At 40.6% G+C, this 22,957-nt stretch overlaps 1 protein-coding gene and 1 long non-coding RNA gene across 6 annotated transcripts in view; one reads left to right on the top strand and one right to left on the bottom strand.

Moving 5' to 3' along the window:
- Window positions 1-4,432: 4,432 nt before the first annotated feature.
- Window positions 4,433-22,957, bottom strand: part of PLPPR1 (phospholipid phosphatase related 1) — a 404,846-nt gene continuing 386,321 nt past the window's right edge. For all 5 annotated transcript variants that reach the window (XM_038552949.1, XM_038552951.1, XM_038552950.1 and 2 more), the window contains 4 exons: window positions 18,007-18,257; window positions 14,536-14,712; window positions 10,953-11,084; window positions 4,433-5,562 (listed from right to left, as the gene is read on the bottom strand). In XM_038552949.1, coding sequence (XP_038408877.1) covers window positions 5,530-5,562; window positions 10,953-11,084; window positions 14,536-14,712; window positions 18,007-18,257 — 593 coding nt within the window. In that variant the 3' untranslated portion in view covers window positions 4,433-5,529. The remainder of the gene's footprint in view (window positions 5,563-10,952; window positions 11,085-14,535; window positions 14,713-18,006; window positions 18,258-22,957) is intronic.
- LOC119873955 lies at window positions 7,406-13,090 on the top strand. Its single transcript, XR_005367066.1, has 3 exons — window positions 7,406-7,649; window positions 8,766-8,809; window positions 12,291-13,090. It is a non-coding gene; the product is annotated as an uncharacterized LOC119873955 (long non-coding RNA).

Here is a 22,957-nt window from a genome sequence, read left to right as displayed (position 1 = left end):
TTGGAGAGGTTAACTCACCTAAGCTCACACAAGTAGAGATGACTTCACAATACAGATGAATTTACAATCTTCCTCTAAAACGCATGTAGCTATTTTTGACAACCAGTATTGACACCTGACAACAGTAGCTACACACATTGCTATAGCTAGGGATGAAATAATTCAGTCCTCTCTTACCTGTTATATTATAGCTTCCACTATAATTGAGGTCAGATGTGGTAAAGGTCCTTAAAATTCTTCATTTTGGGGAACCCTGGGTGGCTCAGCGGTTTAGTGCCTGCCTTTGGCCCAGGGCGTGATCTTGGAGTCCCGGGATTGAGTCCTGCATCTGGCTCCCTGCATGGAGCCTGCTTCTCCCTCTGCCTATGTCTCTCCCCCACCCCCCATCTCATGAATAAATAAATATAATCTTTATAAAATAAAATTCTTCAGTTTGAATAGCTCAACACATAATAGTAGAAGACAGATTTTCTCCTAGTCCAGAGACATAGACCCTAGATAGATTATTTAACTAATATTGCTACACATGAAGCAAGAAAGAGCAGATAAAGCAGAGGTGTGCTCTGGCCTCAGTAAGAAAAGTTCAGTAAATGTTGTCCAGCGTTGCCCTGAATGAGAAAAACTGGGACAAAGAAGAAAACCCACTAATACAAAAAAAAATCTAGTTCAGTCGACTAGAGAAAAATCACCTTGGCCATCAGACTAGGCTTTTCTCATGTCTTCCTGAAATATCCGTATATACTATTCAATATTTTGTTTGGGATTTCATGCTCACCAAGCAACATTTTAACCAATAAAATGGTTTTCTAGACATCCTGATTACAGGATGGGATGTGGGGAGATGTCACTTTTTTTTTTAGAGATTTTATTTATTTGTTCATGAGAAACACACACACACACACACAGAGAGAGAGAGAGAGAGAGAGAGAGAGAGTCAGAGACAGAGGCAGAGGAAGAAGCAGGCTCCACGCAGGGAGCCCGAAGTGGGACTCAATCCCAGGACCCCAGGATTACTCCCTGGGCCAAAGGCAGGCACTAAACCACTGAGCCACCCGGGCTGCCCAAGATGTCACATTCTTGACACCAGAGCGTGATGATTCTGCCATTATTAAATGGCTTTTTACGGATAAATATAATATTTTAAAATGTATTTACCTGCTTTTCTCTTGCTCCTCTACCCCCTGCCCCCACTTTCATCTGCTTGCCTTGGGGGAGTTTTAGGATTGTTCCAGAATAACATGATGAGAAGGAAAGAGTTAATGCCCTTGAAAGGAACTGATTTTATCCTAAAGAAGCTGGTTTAACTAGAAGAGATGAAATTCTACTTCATTGGAAAGATAGAGTCCTGCCCCCTACATCCATTCAGTGGGACAGAGAGGCTTATTAGGAAGTTCAGACTGGGTTTAGAAAATACTTTTTGTGGAGAAATAGGTTAAATGTTTTTATCCTGCTATACTCAATAAATAAGAGTCTGTCACAAAGAAACTGGTCATCTTTGAGGAACTCAGAGCCTGGTTTCAGGCCTGCAAGGCTGTGGTCCAGACCTGACATGGTGATTTCCATCCTAAGAATCCTGCCTGAGTGATCAAGTTGAATCAGAGACCATATCCTCCTTGCCTCAACATCTCCTTCCTTCCCCACCAGTTGTGCTAAAGTTACTATACAACCTATGGAAATGCAGGTGGTGGTGGTGGTAATAATTCTGTCCTCAGTATCTAAGGAAAGCATCACAGAGCTATGGCATTTGAACTGTATCTCAAGTGTTTTTTTTTTTTTTTCTTTTGAAGTTCCTAGAACAAAAGATGCTATAAAAATAAGGAATAAGTCTGATGAAGAGATACCTGATTAAGAATCCTATAGAAGCACATATCAGGTCCATTTGGCTTTATCATTCAGTAAGGACATTTTTTGAAGAGTTAGACGCCAACTTCATCCCAGTGAAGCAAAACTCATGGTGATAAAGCTGGTATATGTTCGCCAAAATTAGTGATTTCAACAGGTGGCAATAGATTAATTAATACACATCCAGTGGATCTTGGTATGACTGATCTTACCAAAGGTATAAGAATCTATTTTTAAGGCGGTCAAACAACTAAAAATCCCTCTAATGGTGTAACTGGTGACTATTTAGTTGATTAGCCCTAGACCCTGAACTAGAGAGAAGCTACCCAAACAACAGGCAGCTGGAGTGGAGGTGCACTTGCTATCTTCACACTTACCCCTATGGCTGCTAAGAACAGGATAGAAGAAATGCCCCAGTGAGAAAATACTTAGCTCCATGATCCCTACAAAGGTAGCAACTCTGTTGGCTATAAAGAGGGAGCAGACGAAGTGGATATAAATGTTTTGTACAGAACTGTGTATGATGAGTCTATGTGAGTCTAGTGAGCCTGAATTGACTCAATGCTGAACTATTGCAGAATATCCCTTTAAATTGGGAAAAGATTGCTTTACAGTATAATTCAATGGAGAAATGACTTTATGTAACAACATTCAACATCATTATTCCAAAAGAAGAGCTGTTCTCTGTTTCAAAATATTTGAGTTAAATTGATAAATGGAAGTTCCTTTATAGGGCAAAGTAAGCACATCTTTTTTTTTTTTTTAAAGAGACTGTCTTTAAGGAAAAGCTCTTCACAAGCACCCTACTCTTTACTCTGTGTATAGGTTTACTTAGTTTCATGGGAAGGCTCTGGATTGTTACCTCTTATAGATGCTGACACACACAGGATACCAAAATGAGCAAACCAGGTTGAGGACAGAGGCTCCAGTCTTGAGTGGTATAAATGCTGTTTTCCCAGGCAGAGTCATTTCTAATTTTAAAATCATGTACACCATTAACTGGGCTTCACAGGGGTCAATGGGCTGGAGAGTAGCGTATCAATATGTCAATCAATACTGGGATACCCATGAATGTATCAATTGATTCTGGGACATCTGGACCAAGAATTAATTATGAGGCTATCATTATCACTTATCCTATTTAGACAGAGGGCTTTGTCTTTGGTAGAAGGCCCATGTGGAGGGGTCCCTAGCCCTAAGAAATGAATCTCAAATGGCAGGCTTGAAAGATCAACTTGAAGTCTGTGAAGTGACTTAGGACTAATGAAGGGCATTACTAAGGTTGCCATGGCGTGATAGAGGGAATCAGACTAAAGCAATGGTCCCAGACATGCGCCCAGAGATACCCCTTATTTTCAAGTGTCACAGTAGAGTGCCTTCCGGAGCTTGACCCAGTCATGTACCAATACCCCCCAGACCCAAGACTAGGAAACTAGGATCTGTGGCTAGAGCTCTAGTAACACTTGAGAAGTTCCTTCTAGATGGAAATCAGAAAGGAAAGTAGAAGGATAACACTTACTCATAAGTCGACTTATGTTCTTGGAAATAACCATCTGGTAGACACACATTTAAATGGCCTCTCACTGTGATGAGAAGTGGGTAATGTAAAATCAATAAAGCCTGCCAGCATTTTTCAGAATGTCTTACCATGAATATGAGAATAAAATCAAGCCCTCATTGCTGTTATTAAAAAAAAATTCTACAAATTATGTGTAGAAAATGAATCACTCAGAAATTGGGCAACATTATACTTTGGTAGCTTATACAAAGTGGAGAGCTCAGAGCTTGCAAATTATTCCTTCTCATAAGCAGAATACATTTTTCTTATGATGTACTTTTCTTACCAACACCATCCCTGAACCATTTAAGCAGATATATTACATTGAAAAACCTTTGAAAAGACGCAGACATGGTTTAAAGGCATCCTCACATAGTGGAGTCAGGAAGACCCAGATTCTAATACTCGTGCTAACATGACAGCGCGACCTTGGGATTATCACAGCTTCCCTGAGCTGTTTCAAGAACAACCAGATTATGTATGTGAAAGCACGTGGCACAGCACCTGGGATCAATAAAGCTTTCAGTACTCTTTCCTTCCTTGCCTGCCTACCCAACTTCATCAGCCAGACAGCTCTCAGAAGATGTAGATGAGAGGGTGTGCATATAAATGTAAATAACTCTGGGCCAGAATGAGATAAGAGATCAGGCAAAGTTGTATTTAGCAGAGGTAAGTTTTGTTCCTAAAAATGACTTTTTATTAATAACTCAATATAGGCAGGCTGGAAACAAAGGTAGCTTGTTAGGCATCCAGACTATGCTTCCAAGTGTCCTAATAATTTCAAGAATTTTAAAGTTTTGCCTGCACCCCACCTCCCCTCCACACACACCTTCTCCACTCACTCACTCACTCACCTACTCACTCACTCACATACTCTCCCATGAAAGGACCTACCAGTCATGCCTCTAAAATGACTTATCTCAGCAGGCATGACTCTAAAACGTATAAACATTTATTTAGTTCACTTCATTGTGACTCTTTAAATACCTTTGCCCCGTGGATGAAGCTTAAAACAAATGACATGAGACAGAATAGCTTTTGTGATAATTTTTTCTTCTCTTTAGAAAAAAAAAATATGTACAAAAGAAAGCTAGGAAGAGCCAACATGAAAGTGTCAAGAAAACATTCTGATAGGTATAGATAAGGGAGCTCCTTCTCTCAAAGGAGTTACACGTTAGTTATTACCATGCTAGAAAAATGAGATGCAGTTAAAATTCTAGAACAATTAAAAGCCACAAAGTCAAGCTGTTACTCTGGGGCTCTAGGTTGTAGATGCTCTGATACCCTTTCTGTAAAATAATACTGTGCAAACTGTAAAATATTCATTTTCATATAAAGTCCATACAATATGATATATAAAACTGTTGAATTGACAGGGGAGACTGGTACAGGTTGCTTTTTGGAAAGAAGTCTGTAGTGTCACTTGCCAGCCCAAGGACATGATTCCAGAAAGATCTTGAGTTTCTTAGATGGGAGAAGCCATTATCTAAGAGAGAACCTTACATCCCCAACACCCCTTATATCCAGGAGTCTCTGCCACTTGTTTATGTAAGTAAATGACTTCATTAATATATTACTTTAACTTAGAATGCAAAACAGGTTAAGAGACAAGAACACAAAGTTCTTTTTGAAAGGAATATTTCTTTCTGCACAATTGATTTTGAGATTTACCATTAACCAACATTGCCCTCCCCTGCAACTCAAAAGTTAATTTTCACTAAAATTCAAAAGTTCTGGAGGAGGCAGCAAGTATGGTATTAAAGGGTTAAAGTGAATTGTTATATTTTTATTTCTGTGCCTATAAAACTGAGAAAAGAAGGTTTGTGTACAAATATCACAAAACAACATCAATCATTGAATCAATGTGGTTCTTCAATGCACACTGGAACAAGAAGAAAATTTTGTTGGTTTTAAAATTCTGGCATAAATATATTAAAGCTGACCAAAAAAAAAAAAAAAATCAGGGCAAGCTACATCACTTCCTCATACAAAAAAATGTACAAAACATTAGCCTCTAACTAGATAAACATAATACTTGTCTTCACAGTTTGACATCAAGTAACTGTGTGTCTTGAAGTATCGAATTGGAGGGTGATAAAAAAAAAACGGCTTGTGACACCTCAGCTGTCTCAGGTGACTTCGGTCATGGAGGCAGAGTGATTCTGCAAAGACAAGCAGATGCAATCTCAGAATTGAGTTCACTGACTCGTGCACACACACTCTTCCCTTGCCATGCCCTTGTCTCCCGGCTTTGTACAGGCGTTCCCTTTTCCTGAAATGCTCTTCCAACGCCCCTCAAATTTTCACCGCTTCTGTTACATCTTCCCTGATACATATTTTTTAAAGTTTTCAAAATTTATTTAAGTAACCTCTATGTCCCATGTGGGACTCGAACCCATGACCCTGAGATCAAGAGTCGCATGGTCTACTGGTTGAGCCAGCCATATGCCCCTTAATCTTTCCTGATTTTTCAACCCAAATAAAATAATGTCCCCAACTAAACTTGGTCTCTATATAATTGTCTTATATTATACCTACTCAGCCATGTTTCAATAGAAACATTTAAGGATCTCAAAGTAACTTTGGCTGCATCCCACATTTTTAATGTAGTATTTTAATGTCAAAAGTTCTAATTTTTAAAAAATTTTCAGTATCACTTACTGAGTCATGAGCTATATAGAAATGAGTTTAATATTTTCAGATGTATAGGGTTTTTTGTTTTTAGGTATAGTTATCTTTGAATTCTTTTTCTAGAGAATGTAAGCTGTGTGATACAGATACTTTACAATTTCTTAAGACCTCTATGTGGTTTATTTTCATACTAATTCATGTGTTTTGAGGATTATATACAATGCACATTAGGTCAACCTTACTAATCATCAATATATTCACTATATTTTGTTTGCTTATTAATTAGAAATGTGTAGCAATCCATACTGTGATTGTAGCTTTGTCTCTTTTCCTTGTAATTCTATCAATTTTTGTATATACAGCTTGTTTATATAACCCTCACCTCTTGTTTATTACTTAATATTACAGAACCTTTTGCAGACCCAACATTTCCTCTTTTGTTTGAACTTAAAACCCCCAGTCCTCGGAGTCAGGAAATACAAGAAACTGTGGCATTAGATCTGATTATTACAGGCTTCTTGATGCCTGTTTATTTTTAGGACACTAGAGATTTATAGTATATTCTTGAGAGCTCAACTACGCATTTTAGAACTGGAGCATTCTGTTTTTCAAGGTACTCTAATCTGCAACATTTGTGAAAATTAGAGCTTGATGCATTTCTCGCCATAATGTGAAAAATAACTTTTCCCTTTGTGTTTTTACTTTAATAATATGCTTCCTTTTTGAAAAAACTTCTGTGGTCAATACTTTGGTCACTTTCATGTTTATAAGATTCTATTTGAGAGTAAGTGGTAAAGATAAAGTAATTCAACAGCTAAAGGTAACTAAAGGGTGACTTCAGACAGATCTCTTTAACTTTGCGGTATTTTCTATTTAATAAAAAATCTATAGTATCACTAGTGTAAAATCAAGGGGGCCATTTGAATACCTCTGGGAATATTTTCTTAAACATAAATATTCTTTTACCTCAGAATTGCTGAATTAGAAGCTCTTGGAGTAAGGTTCCCAGCATCTGGGCCTCAGTATAAATTGGGTTCTTTTTCTGCTAAGAAAAAAATGTCTCTCCCTCCTAACATCCGGAGACATGGAGAGACTTTATACCAACCCAGAGTGAGTTAATGCAATAGTTTCATCTCTAACTTCATTTCTTTAATATAAACTAGGTTTGACAGGCACACAATTGCTCAACACTAAGGGTGACTGCTCAGGTGCATGTGGGCATGGGATGCAGAGCACGGATAGTTCTAAGCTGGTCTCTTTAGGATCACAGTAATTCTGTGGGTTCCTAGAACACGGCCTCTATGAGATCACAATAACCCTATAGGACCACAAAATAATGCTTTGGAAACCTGACCATTTTTGTCTTGTTTGGGTTCTATAATTTCTTACTTTTTGGTTTCTCTTTAGTACTTGGGAAAGATTTTTAGAAAATGTACCATGTCTCAATCAACTATGCTAAGGGGAATCACAGAGGGCAAATATTCAAGTCTAGTTGATGTTTTAGAGGAAGAAAAAGTTCTGGAGCCTGGCGGCTCCATGTGGCAAAAGGGAAAGAATGTCTCAGGAGGAAGGAAAGGAGAGTGACCAGGTCTTCTCCCCATCCAGTCTTCTCCTTGAGGTATCTTGAACAGTGGGATGGATTTCACATGTCTGAATGCACACTCTGAAGAGAGGTTCATATTTTCTCTCAGATCCCAAAAGTTCTTCTTCCTGGGAAGATGGTTTTAGCCCAGAAATTACAACTTCTAATAGAAAGCACAGCTGTTGGAGTTGCACAGAGTTCTTGCCCACAGGGAAAAACACAGGGCATATTTATTTTGAAAGAACTGTAGCTCAGTTAAAATACCCTATCCCCTACTGTATGTTTCCATTTAATGCTAAGAGATAAAGGTTTCCAAATGGAATTATCCTGAATGAAAGACCAGGCTGTGTGGCCTAGTACAGCAAGTAGGGCCTTTAGAATTAGATGGGTCAGTTTTAATTTTGACTTGGTGAACTTGGGCATGTTTCTTAAACTCTTTGTGCTTTTATTTACTTCATCTACAAAACAGAATTAATAATATCAATTTCAGGACTGTTGTGAGGACTGAATGTGATCACTTGCAAAAAATGCCAATTTTCTCTTCTTGACCAACAAATAAAGAGTATAATCATCCTAACTACACGTGTGGAAACATTTGGTATTAAAAGCATGATGCTTTGTTACTTGAGTCCTCTACAGTTGGCATGAAAGTCATCACCTGAGAAGTAAATGCTCTATCCAGCATCCTGTAGCTTTACTTTGACTGCCTTTAGAAGTCCTATTGTTTCTTATTAATTTCTATTTTCTTTGGAGGTTCAGATAAGTTCCTATAATCTGATTTTAGGTTCTTGGTTTTGTCTAAAGTGTTCAGTTCAGATTTTGATTCTGGCTTGCCTCTATCCATCAAACATCTATTTCATATCTAGTGAATGCCAGAAAATATGGAGAAACATAAAACACAAGACATCATAGTGTTCAGATCCTCAAAGATCTCCAGGTTCTTGGGGGAGGCAGATATGAAGGGACACTGTTGGCATCCATGGGGTAGGACAATTCACAAAGGGCTGTGTATTCAGAAAAGGACTCATTGTATCCAGATGAGGTGATGTACATGGAAATAAAGATACATGGATAGATTTGAAAGAAGTTCAACTTACTGCCTATAGTGAATAATAATATATGTTTTGAAGGAATCTTTTATCTTTCTTGCAGAAGATCAGTTTTTGAAACTGTTTGGCACTTCAATTTCATCCAGTGTAAGTGGAATCCTCCAAACTATGGTCTAGATGTCTCTGTGACCTGGATGTTCAACTATTAATTGTTCTGAGGGAGAAGGTAGACAGAAGTATGAAGAAGGTTTCCAACAGAGGGTCTCTTTAGGATCACAGTAACTCTGTGGGTCCCTAGAACAGGGTCTCTATGAGATCACAATAACCCTATAGGGCCACAAAATAATGCTTTGGAAACCTGTGTTGGGCAGAAGCATAGGGTGGAAAGGGGATGTGCTTAAATCAGGAAATTCAAGGCAAAGGAGACAGCAGTTAAAAGAACACAGACACTGCCGTGTTTGTGGAACTCAGTACATATTTGTTTGCTTTTAAAACTCACCTTCGTCTTCAGTTGCTTCACCTCAGAAGTAGAGGCAACCACTCTGATCTTATCAGATACAAGAACATAATTAAATGGGGAATACCAGAGAGAGTCTATCTCACTATTTCATTACGAGGCATCACGATTTAGCCACTTTATCATACAATCTGTACCAACAGGCCGTATATAAATAAACTAGGCACATTTTTTTTCCAGCAAGTTATTTCTCATTAAACCAAGTCAACATTTTCACCTTAATACAGGTCAAGGGAAAACAAACAGGATACTTGGCACTGGGTTTAATGGAGTGCCCTAGTTTTCCCAAGATAGAAATAGCTCTATTGTTTTGTTTCTCTTATTAATAAAATTAGAAAGACTTCATTAAACACGAAAAGAAATAGGACAGTTCATCTCAGAGAGATGGCTGATAGTTAATAATCTTTCAACAGGGAAAAATATTATTATGTAGTATCCTGATAAGAAATACATGATAATTTCAGTGGGAGGTGATTTGCTTTTCCCTTGTACTATCTATAAAAATGGTTCTAGGGATCCCTGGGTGGTGCAGCGGTTTAGCGCCTGCCTTTGGCCCAGGGCGCGATCCTGGAGACCCGGGATCGAATCCCACGTCGGGCTCCCGGTGCATGGAGCCTGCTTCTCCCTCTGCCTATGTCTCTGCCTGTCTCTCTCTCTTTCTCTCTGTGACTATCATAAAAAAAAATGGTTCTGTAAGGACAGAAATACAAATAAGATTTCAAGATCAATAGATTACAGAAAAATTTTAGCAGGACTCAGCCAACTGAGCAAAATGGGACAACAGTAAAAACTGTTTTGTGATTGGTTATACCCTTATCTGTCTGCTTAAAGAACCACTTGTCTCAGCTCTCCCACTTGCTAGCTATGTGGTCTCAGGCAAGTTAAATGAACATAGCTATTTTCATATTCCTATTTTAAATCTGTGAAATGGGAATTCTATCAACCCAAAAGGTGTTTGCTTAAATAAGAATGTATTTGTAAAGCACCTAGCAACTATCCCAGGCAAAAATAAGTGCTGGAAACCGTCTTTAAGGTTATTTTCAGTAGGCAAGTCTTCACCATGGCTTTTCCTGTCTTCTCAGACAAAACACATTTTTTTACTTCATTTGTATTCATAAAGTGCTTTGTGGACTTCTGATTCAGCATGCCCTATTATGATTATTCATTTATATCCACCTTCCTGATTATCTATGAGGTCTTTGAGGACAAGGATTATGTGGCTAATTATTTTTTGTTATCTGACATGAAACAAGGCCCTGATGTAAATAACTGATTGGTGAGTATGGCTGCATTAAATTTTTTGATTGTGGTCATCAAAATAGATCCAAAAGGATACTTAGTGATAATCTTTTTAAAGTGATTCCAGTTTATATCTGTTACTGAATGTAACAACACCTTTCTCTTTCCAAATATTGTCCTAGTTACTAAATCAAATTGGCCTCCCATATAATTGGTTCACATTTCATAAATGTGGTATTCCATAGTAGGTCAAGATTTCTTAAAACAGCTAAGAACTTCCTGAGGATTCACAATTGCCAAGCTCCCAAATAAATACAAGACTAACTGAGAAAAGCTTAAAGTTCCTGAAACCTTTACATCAGATTTTTATTAGTGTTGAGTGGATTCAGTGGTATCCTGCTTCCTATTAATTGTTCTGAGGGAGAAGGTAGACAGAAGTATAGAGAAGGTTGGTAGAGGAATTGATTAGTTTACCTCCCAAGATAATAGGCTTTGAGCCTGTGGGTTTGGTTTGCTAAAACCACTTTACTATACCTGTGCACTTAAGGTTTCCAGAGGGCTTTCTATCCTCGGGAAAGCCATTAGGGGTACTCCGCGGGGATCCTCAGGTTTGGGTTTAGAAGGAGATCCTTGCGTTCCTTTAAAGTTATGGACCACACACATTCCCTGCAGGATGAGGGGAAAAAAGACTGGGGTCAGACTGCAGCCATCAATGCCCGGCCATGTGTGAGGGTGGCAGGCCTTTCCCCTAGAATGTCATTGCTGTAGTGACTTTCTCCCTTTGAGCCAGAGGGTAGGGACCCTGCAAAGACCTTGGGCATGGTCTAGGGTGTTTGCCGGGCACCTGGAAGGGCTGACGAAGTATCTGACTAATTACCACATGGCCAGTGATAATCAATCCACCCCACTGAGGCTGTTTCCTCACCTGTAATAACACCAATCTCACAGATCTGTAGTGATTAAAAGACACAATGAATGTAAACCACCTCATAATAACAGCTAACATTTACTGAGGCCTTTCTGGGTCTGGCATTGTCCTGAGAATTTTACCTTCCTGCATTTACCCACTCAACAGTCTTACAAGGGAGGTACTAACATCGCCTCCAACTTAGATAAGGAGGCAGAGCAAAGTTAGATCACCTGCCCAAGGTCACACAGAAATTTCAACTCCATAGCCCCTTACTCAGACCACTACACTACTCTGCTTCTTTACAAGTACCAAAGGCATAGCCAATAATCAACGTGAGCTAGTCTTCACATTTTGTCCAAGAGGACCATCCTTAAATTACATGACTACTATTTGCTTGAGATTAAATAACTCCGTGGCAATTTTCCTCCGTTGTTTCCACGAAAATACTTTCCCTCTAAATTAGTATTCACTTTTCTTTATTTCCTACTGAGGCCCCCTTCATAGCCGAGTCTGTTTTTACCATTTTCTCTGCTTATTTCGCCCTCATGGAGTTTACCTGTTTCCATGCTCTCTCTTCCCTGGCTCTGTACCTTTGTTTCTCTCTCCAGCATCTTTGAATCTTTCCTGTCACTCTCCAAACTCTGCAGGACATTTATGTAAATATTTTCTACGTGGCTTTCTTCCATCTCACCCTCCAGCTCTGCTTAAACCCCCTCCATTCAACAAATGGGAGAAGTGGGAGGTACAGGAGCTCTGGAGTTGGAAAGACCCAGATCAGATTTATGGCTTATTGGTTGGGTGGCCATTTGGCAAGTTACTTATCTTTAAGACTAACTTTCTTCATCTATAAAATGAGGTTAAGAATATTGTCAGGCTTGTTAGCATGTGAGTTGGTGTATATAAAGAGTAAGGCACATAGTAATTGCTCAACTAAGAGTCTCCTCTCCATTTCATCTTCATAGGAAACACAAAATAAGAATGCCAGTATGCTGCAAGTATGCTCCTATCCTCAGACTCTTCTCTCCCGGTCTCCTCTCCAAGACTCCACTTTGGAAGTTTCCAGTCTTTTCTAAGACATCCATCCACTCCCATTTCCAAACTCAGTGTGCGCTTGTGAGGTGTGTACATGTGCACATGCAGATAACAGTGGGGGACCATGGAGTCTGTCTCCTGCCAGAGCAATTCAGTAGCAGTTCTGGGTCTTACACAAAGACCATTTGTGAGAAACAAATTTTGACATTTGCCATCAACTGGGAAGGCAATAACAGAGCAAACAGTAATTGATAGGTAGGAAACAGGGCTGCAAGTTACTGAGAAAAAACAAGTTTAATATTAAAGCAGGATTCGTCTACAGGGCCTTAGAAAATGCAAAGACCTTCAGAGATTTAATCCCATCAAGACCTCATGGAATAGCTTGGGACAGTTAGCACTGCTCTTTCCAGGACTGAGGGGCAGCAAAATTATTTGGCTTTTGAGCCCAAGCCTGCATTTGTGAACTACTGATCTGTCTTTGAAAACGCTCTTTTCTCTTGAAGCCACCCATACTCATTCCTCTTTTAAAAAGCAGTCATTGGGAAATATCACCTAGGGGATATGTTCGTCTCAGGATCATCTCAGTACTGCTTTTCCTGAAGCTTCACACAGACAATTTGCATTGAAGTCCTCCATCTTTTACTTTAGAAAGAAAGCTTGGATCCATTAAAAATAATTTTGAATTTGAATTAAAATTAAAATTAATTGGGAGATCAGTGTTCTGAATAAATGTGAGCATTTTCTGCATCTCAGCAGGTAAAAATGTCGGAAAACTCTAAGTTGGAGATTGGGAGAGGTGTATGTTGGGAAGGGCAAGGAGGAGGCATAGAACAAGGAAGAATTAGGTCATAGGACAGTAAGTCCATCTCTGTACCATGCCGTCTAAATGCGTGCTTTGGACCAGGGTAGGCAGGATGGGAGGAGGGATATCCAGAGTATGATGGCTTTTGTGTTTCAGGAGAAGCTTGCTGAATATGATTAGGGAATTCATTTCCTGTACAACATATGACTCTCCAAGCCCACTGATTTACTTACTGTAAATCCTCCTGGGTATATTTTAAAATCCCTAAAGAGTATTTAGAAACTGTACCTCTGCGGTATGCCCACAAAATAAAAAAGAAAGAGAAATGAATTATTGCTACATGCTACAATACAGGAATCTTGAAATAATTATGCCAGGTGAAAGATGGCAAAAAATGGATGTAGACTATATGATTCCATTCATGTGAAATCCTAGAAAAGGCAAACTCATATAGTGTGATGGAAAGATCAGAGGTGGCGTGGGAATGAAGAGAAGGAAGAGAGAGGAAGATGTATCTGTAGGTCAAAATTGATCAAACTGTACACTTCATGTGCCATTTATTATATGCCTAGCACACTTCAATAAAACTGTAAAAAGACAAAAACAATAAAAATTAACATCTTCACTTCCAACCCAACTGAGATGAAAAGATTTCCTAGTTGAGCAGGTGGCTAGGCCCCCATCTATTTGAGGAACTAAAATCATCAGAAATGTAAGGATATGGAGAAAACTGTATTAGCCAAAACTCTTCTCCAGAAAGATTACTACATGTGGTTGAGAGCCATCTGGAGTGGCAATAAGACCCCAAGAGCCATGTTTTAGATGGTAATAGAAGCCTTCTAATTTTAGTCTGGGTGTGGCTAGAGGAGGGTTTTCTTACTGCTGAGTGGGATATACAAGTGTGAGGCCTGAGAAGGGCTGTCTGCTTCCACCCATGGTCTTTGTTTCTGTTCTTCTTTCAAGCAACACTTAGCTTCTGCTTTCAATACATTCTGAACAAATATTTAAAGAACATTGCTAAAAAAGAAAAAAACAACATTGCTTTGATGCTATGCTAAATTTCTAGTCTGTCAGGCCTCACTCCTCAGCCCAGCGTTGAAGGAAGTAGAGTAAGCCATCCTCCCCAGGCATTCCTCTTCATGACTCTCAGGAGGAATATACAATCATATTTCTTGGGGAAAAAAAACATACTTTGGAAGTCATTTCTGCAGCAAAAAGATGCATAATACTTGGGGAAAAATTGCAACTTGCAAGGCTGGGGCAGGAGGAACACCGATTTACACTGTGGCCTGGCCAATCTGACCTGCCGTGATCCCAGACAGCCTTTCAGAGGGCACGAGACAGAAAAGGTAGAAAGAGGGAAGCCGACCTACCAGGAACAGGGCTACAGCAGTGCCCAGGATGAAGCCTGCAATCACATCGGAGCAGTGGTTCCGATACTCAGAGACCCGATTGAGGCCTGTCAGGAAGGCTGTGCAGAGGGTCCCCAGGCACAGCACTGGTTTAGCCAGTCGACTGCTCTTTGTCTTGATTGTGCTTGTGATGTACATCTGGAACAGGACAGAGACCACGGAGTGACAGGCAGCCTGTGTGTATGGTGCACACCCATGCATGCACGAACATGCACCAGCACAAGCAAACAGGGTCCAAGCCCAAGGGGCCACTGTGACTAGTTGAACAATTCCACTAGGTCTCGTAGGAAAGAGTTTGGGTAGGAAACGAGTGCAGCAAGAAGAACAAAGAGCCATACACGAATCACGTTGTTCTGTATTCCAGTAGGCCCATCTATAGAAATAGTGATGCAGGGAATGGCCATGTAATAAAGATCAGCTTTAGAGCATGCAGTTTTTATGCAACAAATTAAAAATCACTTGGGGTATTTGGAAACCCATATATAATGTCAGATTCCAAATAAACCTTCTGTGAGAGTTTATGGAAGATAAGGTCAGGTAGGTGAGTGGCTGTACATTTTACTTTTGGTGTTCCTCAGAGTTCTAGTTGATTCTTCACACTTTTAGGCAACAAATACAAAAGCATTGACTGATTAGTTGATTGAAGTAGAACTTCCAAATGAGTGTGTCACACAAACAGGTTTTAGTTGTGCTAGAAACCTGATTCTCACATTCCTTGGAACAGTTGTGATCAGCTCTCTCTATCCATTTACTCTAGTGTGTTTTAAAACATTTAAGCTTCTCTACAGGTCCACGACATCCGAAAGATTGGGAAGACCTGCCTGAGGAAAAGATGATGCAATTTTATGACACCTGAGATGTAGGCTGTTCACTATTGTGGGGAGCTGGGCAAGACTCTTAAAGTTTCAGAGGCTCCGTTATTAAATGGGTGTTTGGTGGTGTCTGAAAGTCAAGTTAGAACACCTTCGGCAATGGTTACAGGAAACCACTAGAGGGCATTACTGATCTAACCCATAATTTCTTTAAAAATTTGAAAAATGAGCTTGCAACTCTGAGAAATAGTAAGTAAGCTAACATTAATAATTGATAGAGTGTTTGTATGTCCTGAGCACAGACAAGTTCAAATAGATGTATTTTACAATTTCACAATGGAAACTTAATTTCCTAACTTCACAATTCACAACAGTGGTGTGAATGCAGGAAGACGGGAGTGTCTATTACATGTAATAGATGTGCTGTGAAAAACTAGGCTTGGATCAGTTACACAAATGAGAGCACATCATGACATCACTCTGACGCTGTACAGGAAATGTTACTTAACATCTATACTCGATATATTTATCTTTAGTATTTTCTGTTGTTTTTTAGGTACACCCTTTATAAATCTTTCCTATAAGATTACAAACTATTAAGGGCATGGGCTTATGGTTAGTATTCTTCACAGTATTAACCAGAACTTAGAAGATCCTTGTTGAATAATTTCTGAAAGCACTTCACACATAATAGGGGCTCAAAGAGTGTTCACACAATTGGAATCTTATATCTAGGTTTATCTGATTGTAGTCTGTCTGTGGGGCATGATTTGAATTGGATTGTACCTGAATCCTTGAATACACGTGCTACAGCAGCATCTATTCTGAGTGAGCAGACTTCTTTTTTTCTCAAAAGAAATTTATATCTCATTTGATGAAACAATAGATTATTATGAGTAACAGATTTATTTTTATAACGGTGTTATACAAATTTCACACGGCAATGAGTTGAGTTTGATAAATATACAGAAAAGGGTTCAAGAGTATGTTGTTTCATATAACTTAGGTTCTAGATAATTTAGAATAAATGGATATTTTGAAAGTTGAAGAATATGCCAAATGCCTGAGAGGATTTCCTTTGTTTAAAAACTATGTGCCAATCTATCGATTGATCAATTCATCCATGTATCTATCATAAGGCAAAGAAGTCTTTCCAAGCTACAATTGACCTGTTTTGTAAGTTGAGGCTTTATGTTATCTACATGCATATTTCCTTAATGTGGGGGCAGGTAAAATAATTTTTAATCATATATTCATTAAAAAGTAGACCTAAAAGGAATAATTAGGAAAGCTAATTTTGGATAATTGGGGGTTGACAAATTCATCCTACAGATATGATCCTATGAACGTGACACAAAGGAACCATTGTTTTGAAGAGAATATTCAGCAATTTACTTTAAACTGTACTGAATAGACCAGGCCTGTAGTCAGTCACCTTCTTTCCACCCTGAATGTATGCATTTGGGTGATGTCAGGGACACTGTCTCCTCAGAGGCAGACTCTCATAAGAGAGTGCAGATACTCTCACTGGAGCGGGTGGGAACAAGCTCCCCTGGGGGGTGGAGGGAGTCTTGCTCAGAATTTCCAGGAAGAATGGATTTAAAGGGGTCTTTCCTCTGCCTTCTCATTCCTTTCCCTTTCATTAAGAACCACTAGACTAGTCATACTTAGAATATAAGTTCAAGTAAGGAAAAGGTGTATTTTCGACCACTCGTTGCTCTTCCACAGGTAAATGCACTGGATATCCAGCCTTTGAGCAGATCCCTAAACCTCTATGCTCCTCATTCTAAGGAAGCACAGGCCAGAGAAAGGGGAGATGAAGTCATTTCCAAAATGGATACAATTAAAGAGTAGGAAAATAAAAGGGACACCATTGTTTCTTCTTATATCTTAAGATGTGGTACACGCGTTAGTTTTTTTTTCTGTGATGAAAGCAAAAAATGTAAAGAGAACATTTATACTCTAGTGAGCGCAGTTAGAGCCTGTATGATTTGGGGAGGAATGAGAAAAGCGCAGTTAGAGCCTGTATGATTTGGGGAGGAATGAGAAATGAACTTTTGGGTGTTGGGGGGTGTTGATCATCCGCCTCTTCTGGCTAAATGAAGAAGAGTGTCGGAATGAGCAGAGGAAAGCTATGTTTTTCTCCTGGGTCTCCTGCACTACTCAGGCAGCCGTTTGCAGGAAGACCCACATTTACAAATTTGTAGGCAGGTGTGAGAAATGTGTGCTCTTCTGGAATCAATGAAAACTTTGGCAAAGAGTGTTGTTGTGGGCGGCGAGAGAATCCCAAATGCGGTGCCAGGAGCCTGGGTCCCAGCTTTAACTGTGAGCTCTCAGCTATTCTTGGAGCCCCAGTTTCTGCATCTGTAAAATGGGAAGATTTGACTAGGAGATTATCAACGTTGCCAGATTAATAGCCTCTGGCAGGTCAGTATATCACCCTGGGATGCTGGGGGTGGGGGCAACAGCGTGATCTGTACAGGAGAAACATGCTGTACCACGTTTCATGCCCCACTCTCAGTGACAGTGATGAAAGAGAGAACGAAGGCGAGGGGGCAGAGAGACTCCCATCTCAGCCAAAAGCTCGTCTTGGGAGTGACAGCAAGACTGGGATACTCACCGTGGCATATAAGGCGGAGTAAATGCTCAGAGCGGCGTGTTTGGAGGGAAAGGATCTCCGAGCCTTTTCTATCACTTCCATGTCCCCAGTACAAATGTTCCCATTGTTTATGAACTGGTGGTGTGCCCGGCAGTCTGTACTGGTGTAGTTCGGCTTGCACACCGTCAGGAAGTATGGCGTGAGGTGCCCTGTGACCACTTGTCCGGCGTTTACAAAAATGTCAGTAGCAAAAAGTCCGAAGGCAAATACCCCTACAAGGAGATTTGAAATGATTAGGAATGGTGACGTGTGTACAGTTTTGTCCCTGAGAGAAAACACAGTGGTCGGAGTCTGCAACAACCTGTCAAAAAGGACCTCACCAAACTGTCCCCTCACTTTTCTCTTTGCAGGGAGTGGTGCCTGCTTCCCAACTCATTGTTTCTTCCAAACTTAAGTGGACATTCTGCTGTTAGCACTGTATTGTTTTATATAAGTAAGTCAGAAACAGCATATTCTAATGGAAAGAACTAGAATTCTGGATTTATACAGATTTGTGCTCCATCCAGCCCTAGAGTTATATTCACTCAGAGTCTCAGTTATTTGCCTTCTCTGAACCTTGGGACCCTCAGTCACAAAATGGTTGTGGGGTGGGGGGGGCGGAATGATACCTCACAGGGAAGTTGGAAAGATGACATAGGATAGGTACAAAATACCCATATTTTGTGTCTGGCTTCAATCGCTACTCAACATCAGTTAGTTTCCACCTTTTCCAATAGAAAATATATTCTCTCCAGGGTCCTGTTTGGAAATGCAAATACTCCAAGGGGATCTATATCTATAGTATCATGGCAGCTGAGAGGGAATGAGGTTGTTAGGGTTTTCTCTCCCTTAATGAGAGAAAAAAGGTCATTCCAGAAACCTTGATTGAATTGGATGTTTCACTTGACGTTGGGCAGGGAAAATGAGAAGAAAGGACGAGTGTTACACGTTGCTACTGCTGATGTAATGTTTCCACAAACTGAGCTGCTTAAAACAACACAGTGTATCCTCTTCTAGTGCTAGTGGTCTGACATCCAAAATAGGTTTCACTGGGGTAAAATCAAAGTGTTGGCAGGGCTGTGTTCCTTCTGGAAGCTTGCGGCTAGAATTCAATCTTTGTCTTTTCTAGCTCCTAAGCTGCCTTCATTCCTTGTCTCGTGACCCCCCTTCCAGCAATCACATCATTACGACCTCTGCTTCTAATGACACTTCCTTCTTTGACTCAGAGTCTCCTGCTTCCCTCTTATAGGGACCTTGTGATTACATTGGGTCCACCTGACTAACTCAGGATCCTCTCATCTCACGAGCCTGAATTTAATCACACCTGTCAACTCCTTTTTGTCATATAAGGTAACAAATCCACAGTTTCCAGGGATCAGGATACAGACATTCTGGGAGAGGAGGGCGTTATTCTTCCTGCCACACTGACTTTGCTGTTTGGCTGAGAATCCTGTGGGTAGGCTTTGTTTCTTGGATTTTATCTGTCCTCTGGCAAATTCCACAGGATTAGTCTCAATACGATTGCACATGGTAAAGCAGAGTTCCTTATAGGAAGCGTCGCTGTGACCGCTTCCAGAGCCCATCCACTACAGCTGTAGATTATCCGTGGACTATTGTCTGTTAAATATATGAAGAAGGGCTGCAGAGCCGAGGTACATACAAGTTGTTCGAAGGGATAAAGACTTCCGAAACGCAGCTCAATTATGGGAGTGGTTGGCAAGTGTGAGAGGCAGTGTTAACCCTTCTAAATGTCAAGGATCTGCTATAGTTTCAATTAAATTTCTACCCAACTTTGCCTCCCATATTCAATGTCCTCGATCTGCAAATTGTGCTGATATCAGCACCCAAAAGTTAATCCATTATAGCAGAAGTGAAGACAAGTTTGGCTGGAACCTTCATCCGGTTTTCATTTTGATCTGTATTGATTGCTGTAATTTTCTTTTTTGTGGCTTTGCCAGGATGTGCTTTATCACAATGAGAACTGGCTCTTTTAATAGCTTCAGCCGGCTCACTCTCAGAGGGTCTGACCTCTGAGAGTAGGCAATCATTGATCATTCGTGGCAATTTTCACCCCCAGGTTCTGGAAGTCTGAATGGGTAGAAATGTTTTTACACCTTCCAGCAAGATTCTTAAAGACCAGGTCTCTGGCTTTTTCAAGTGGCAATAAGTCTGGGCATACTTTTCCAGGAAACTAGGGTAATTTATGATTTGAAAAAGGAAAGGTGACAGCACTTTCCTCTGGCATTTTATTTGTCAGAAGTGCTTCCAATTAGGACGGGCTTGTTCATTCAGAGATGGGATTTCTAGGCTCCTTGGATCCGTGTCTGAAGTGTCAGCACTGTGGTCATGGTGATTCTGCGATGGGCAGCTCTCCCCTTTAGTGTTCTGTGATATTTTTGCAGAAAGTTTCTTTCCCTTCTTCTTCTCTGCCTCCTTAGGATTGTCTCTGCTTCTCCTGATGGCTTAACAAGCACCTGCTTTCCAATCACTTCAAACTGGTGCATTTGATCTATCTTCAGAAGGGCATTGTGGCAGCACGGGGAATCCACCTGCCTGACACGGGCCATGCCAACAAACGGCTGTAGAACCTGCAGCAGCGATTCACAGATAATGTCAGCTCACACAGGGCCTTTGTAATACACTCCCGCCACTGCTCCTAACCCTGAGCTCCTTGTGTGTATTTTACAAGCCTCAGAAGCTAACAATAGCTACTTTTGTCCTTTAGGCTTGGGTGGAACACCATTTATGGTCTTCTGTATTGCAACGTGTGATTGAAGGAGAGGTTTTTAAAATGTCTATAGAACCTACGTTGGTGTCAAAAATTCTTTAAGTGAGGTCATAGTTTTGGAATTTTAACAGATACATTTTTTCATTCCTATAACCTTCCGTAGTGGGTTCTATTTATCTTTATGAATCTGCTCCCAAAAACATTCCTTGCTTCAGCGGAGCTGATCACATTTATGAATGGATTTACAGCCAACACAATAGTCTACAGTGCTTTTGGTTTGCCAGAGCTATGTGCCTGAGATACTTGTCAATATTGTTGCTTTGTATGGGAATCCAAAAAGGGTTGGATGGGAAGACTTTGAACCATGGTCTGGAGGATGAGACCACTGAGTTTAAAAAATCAACCTTAAAGCAGGGGAGGATGTGGTTGGGGATGACACACGAGGAAGAGATGGAACTCTGGTTGAGGGAGTGAAGAGGCACTCCCATACTCCACCTCATGCTGGTTGTCAAACCCAGGGGCAGGGCAATAGAAAGCTCCAGAGCGATTTTTGGAAATCTAATTGAAATATGTCCATCTCTCTCAGTGTAGAGCTCAGGAACCCTGAAAACCTTTTAGAGAAGCTTCGCATCCAGCACGGAATCGGAATAGGGTACCCATATTAGCAATGGCAGAGGGAGGGTCAAATTGGTTGAGCCCGAGCACCACCTCTAGACTCACAATTCTGGCAGGTTTGGGGTAAGTGGTTGTAAATTCCTCCATCCCTAAAGGATGACAGGCATTAGAATGGAGGGGACAGGAGGCCTAGAAAGGCTTAGAATTAGGACTAAGAGATTGATGATGATGTCTGTGGTCCTTGTCAGGATGACAGATCAGCTACGGAAACCTGAACATGCATCTTTGTGGCCTAAATATGATACCTGTCAGGCAAGCCAAAGGATGAAGAAAGAGGAAGACAAAGGTATTAAAAAGTCCTCCCCCCCCCCTCAGGATTTTATCTATGTTCATATGATCTCAATATCTTGGGAAAAGTTAGGATCTTTGATCACTAGCAATTTAGGACATGGAGGTAAAACTCCAGGACCTGGTCCCTGCTATGGAATCGGTGCAGGGTTCTACCCCTTTACTCAATCATGAGCATAGCAGAAGCAGTGATAGAACCAGGAAATGTGCATAAGGAGAACTCCCAAAGCTAGAGATAATTGGCATGCTAGAAAAAGAAAATAGGACTCATACCAGGATACCTTTAGGCCTTCCAAACAAAGAACTGGTCAAAGTACATAGCCAGACTGCCTGGTGCCAAGGAGGATGCTACTGTTTTGCACATAGGTGATCTTCATTGGGCAGCCTAGCCCCAGATTGTAGGCTGGTAATGGAGTGGGAAGGGATTGGAGGGGTGAGGGAAGGACTAAATTCCCTTTTGCCACAAAGATCCTGTAACTTTAGGTGGAACCTCTAAACTGAAGGCCAACTATTCTATATTAAATTATAAATGGGTAATTTCCAGTTTAAGATGGCACCTTGCTGATTGCCTCTGGTAAAGCATCTCTCAATTGTCTACTAAAGTATACATGATGCCTGTGTAAAAAAGATGGAAACTCCTAATGCCAATCCAAAGGGAGAATCAGGAAAGGGTTTCCACTATCAGTGACATGGAGTGGGTTTTCTCTCTCCCTCTCTCTCTCTCTCTCTCTCTCTCACGCACACTTTTACTTCATGAAAAATTCAAGCGTCTCCTTAGAAGAGAGAGATCAGGGGAGAAAACCTAGGAAGAGATTTCCTTTCCCTCCTACCATCTGGCCCCTGACTCAGAGATTCAGAATTGAGATTGCTCAGAAAATAGGGCTGTGGTCACTCTACTGGATGAGTTCTGCTCTTTGAATTTGCTTGAAACTGTTTCTTCTCCTTCTTCATTCTTCTAAATGTATTCAGAGACACACTCCTGGGCAACAGATAGGTGGGAAATGGCAGAGGCATAGCAGCGGCCTCTTCTGGGAACAGACCCATATGCTCTAGAGAGCAGTGTGTGCTGGGCACTGTAGTTTTGTGTGCTTTTCATCTTTACAGCAGTGGGGTACAAGGGGATGCCAATTCACTGGAGCTAAAGAGCTCCACCAGAAAGCCTGCTAACTGAGGACTGGACTTGTGCTGGGCATGCCAACCTGCTCTCAAGCTGTAGCTCTGAAGCCAAGAGCAAGCCACATT

This window comes from Canis lupus, chromosome 11 (genome assembly GCF_011100685.1).
Source record: "Canis lupus familiaris isolate Mischka breed German Shepherd chromosome 11, alternate assembly UU_Cfam_GSD_1.0, whole genome shotgun sequence".
Classification (NCBI taxonomy): Eukaryota; Metazoa; Chordata; class Mammalia; order Carnivora; family Canidae; genus Canis; species Canis lupus.
Note: the sequence above shows the minus strand (reverse complement) of the source record. Positions and strands in the feature narration are given on the sequence as shown.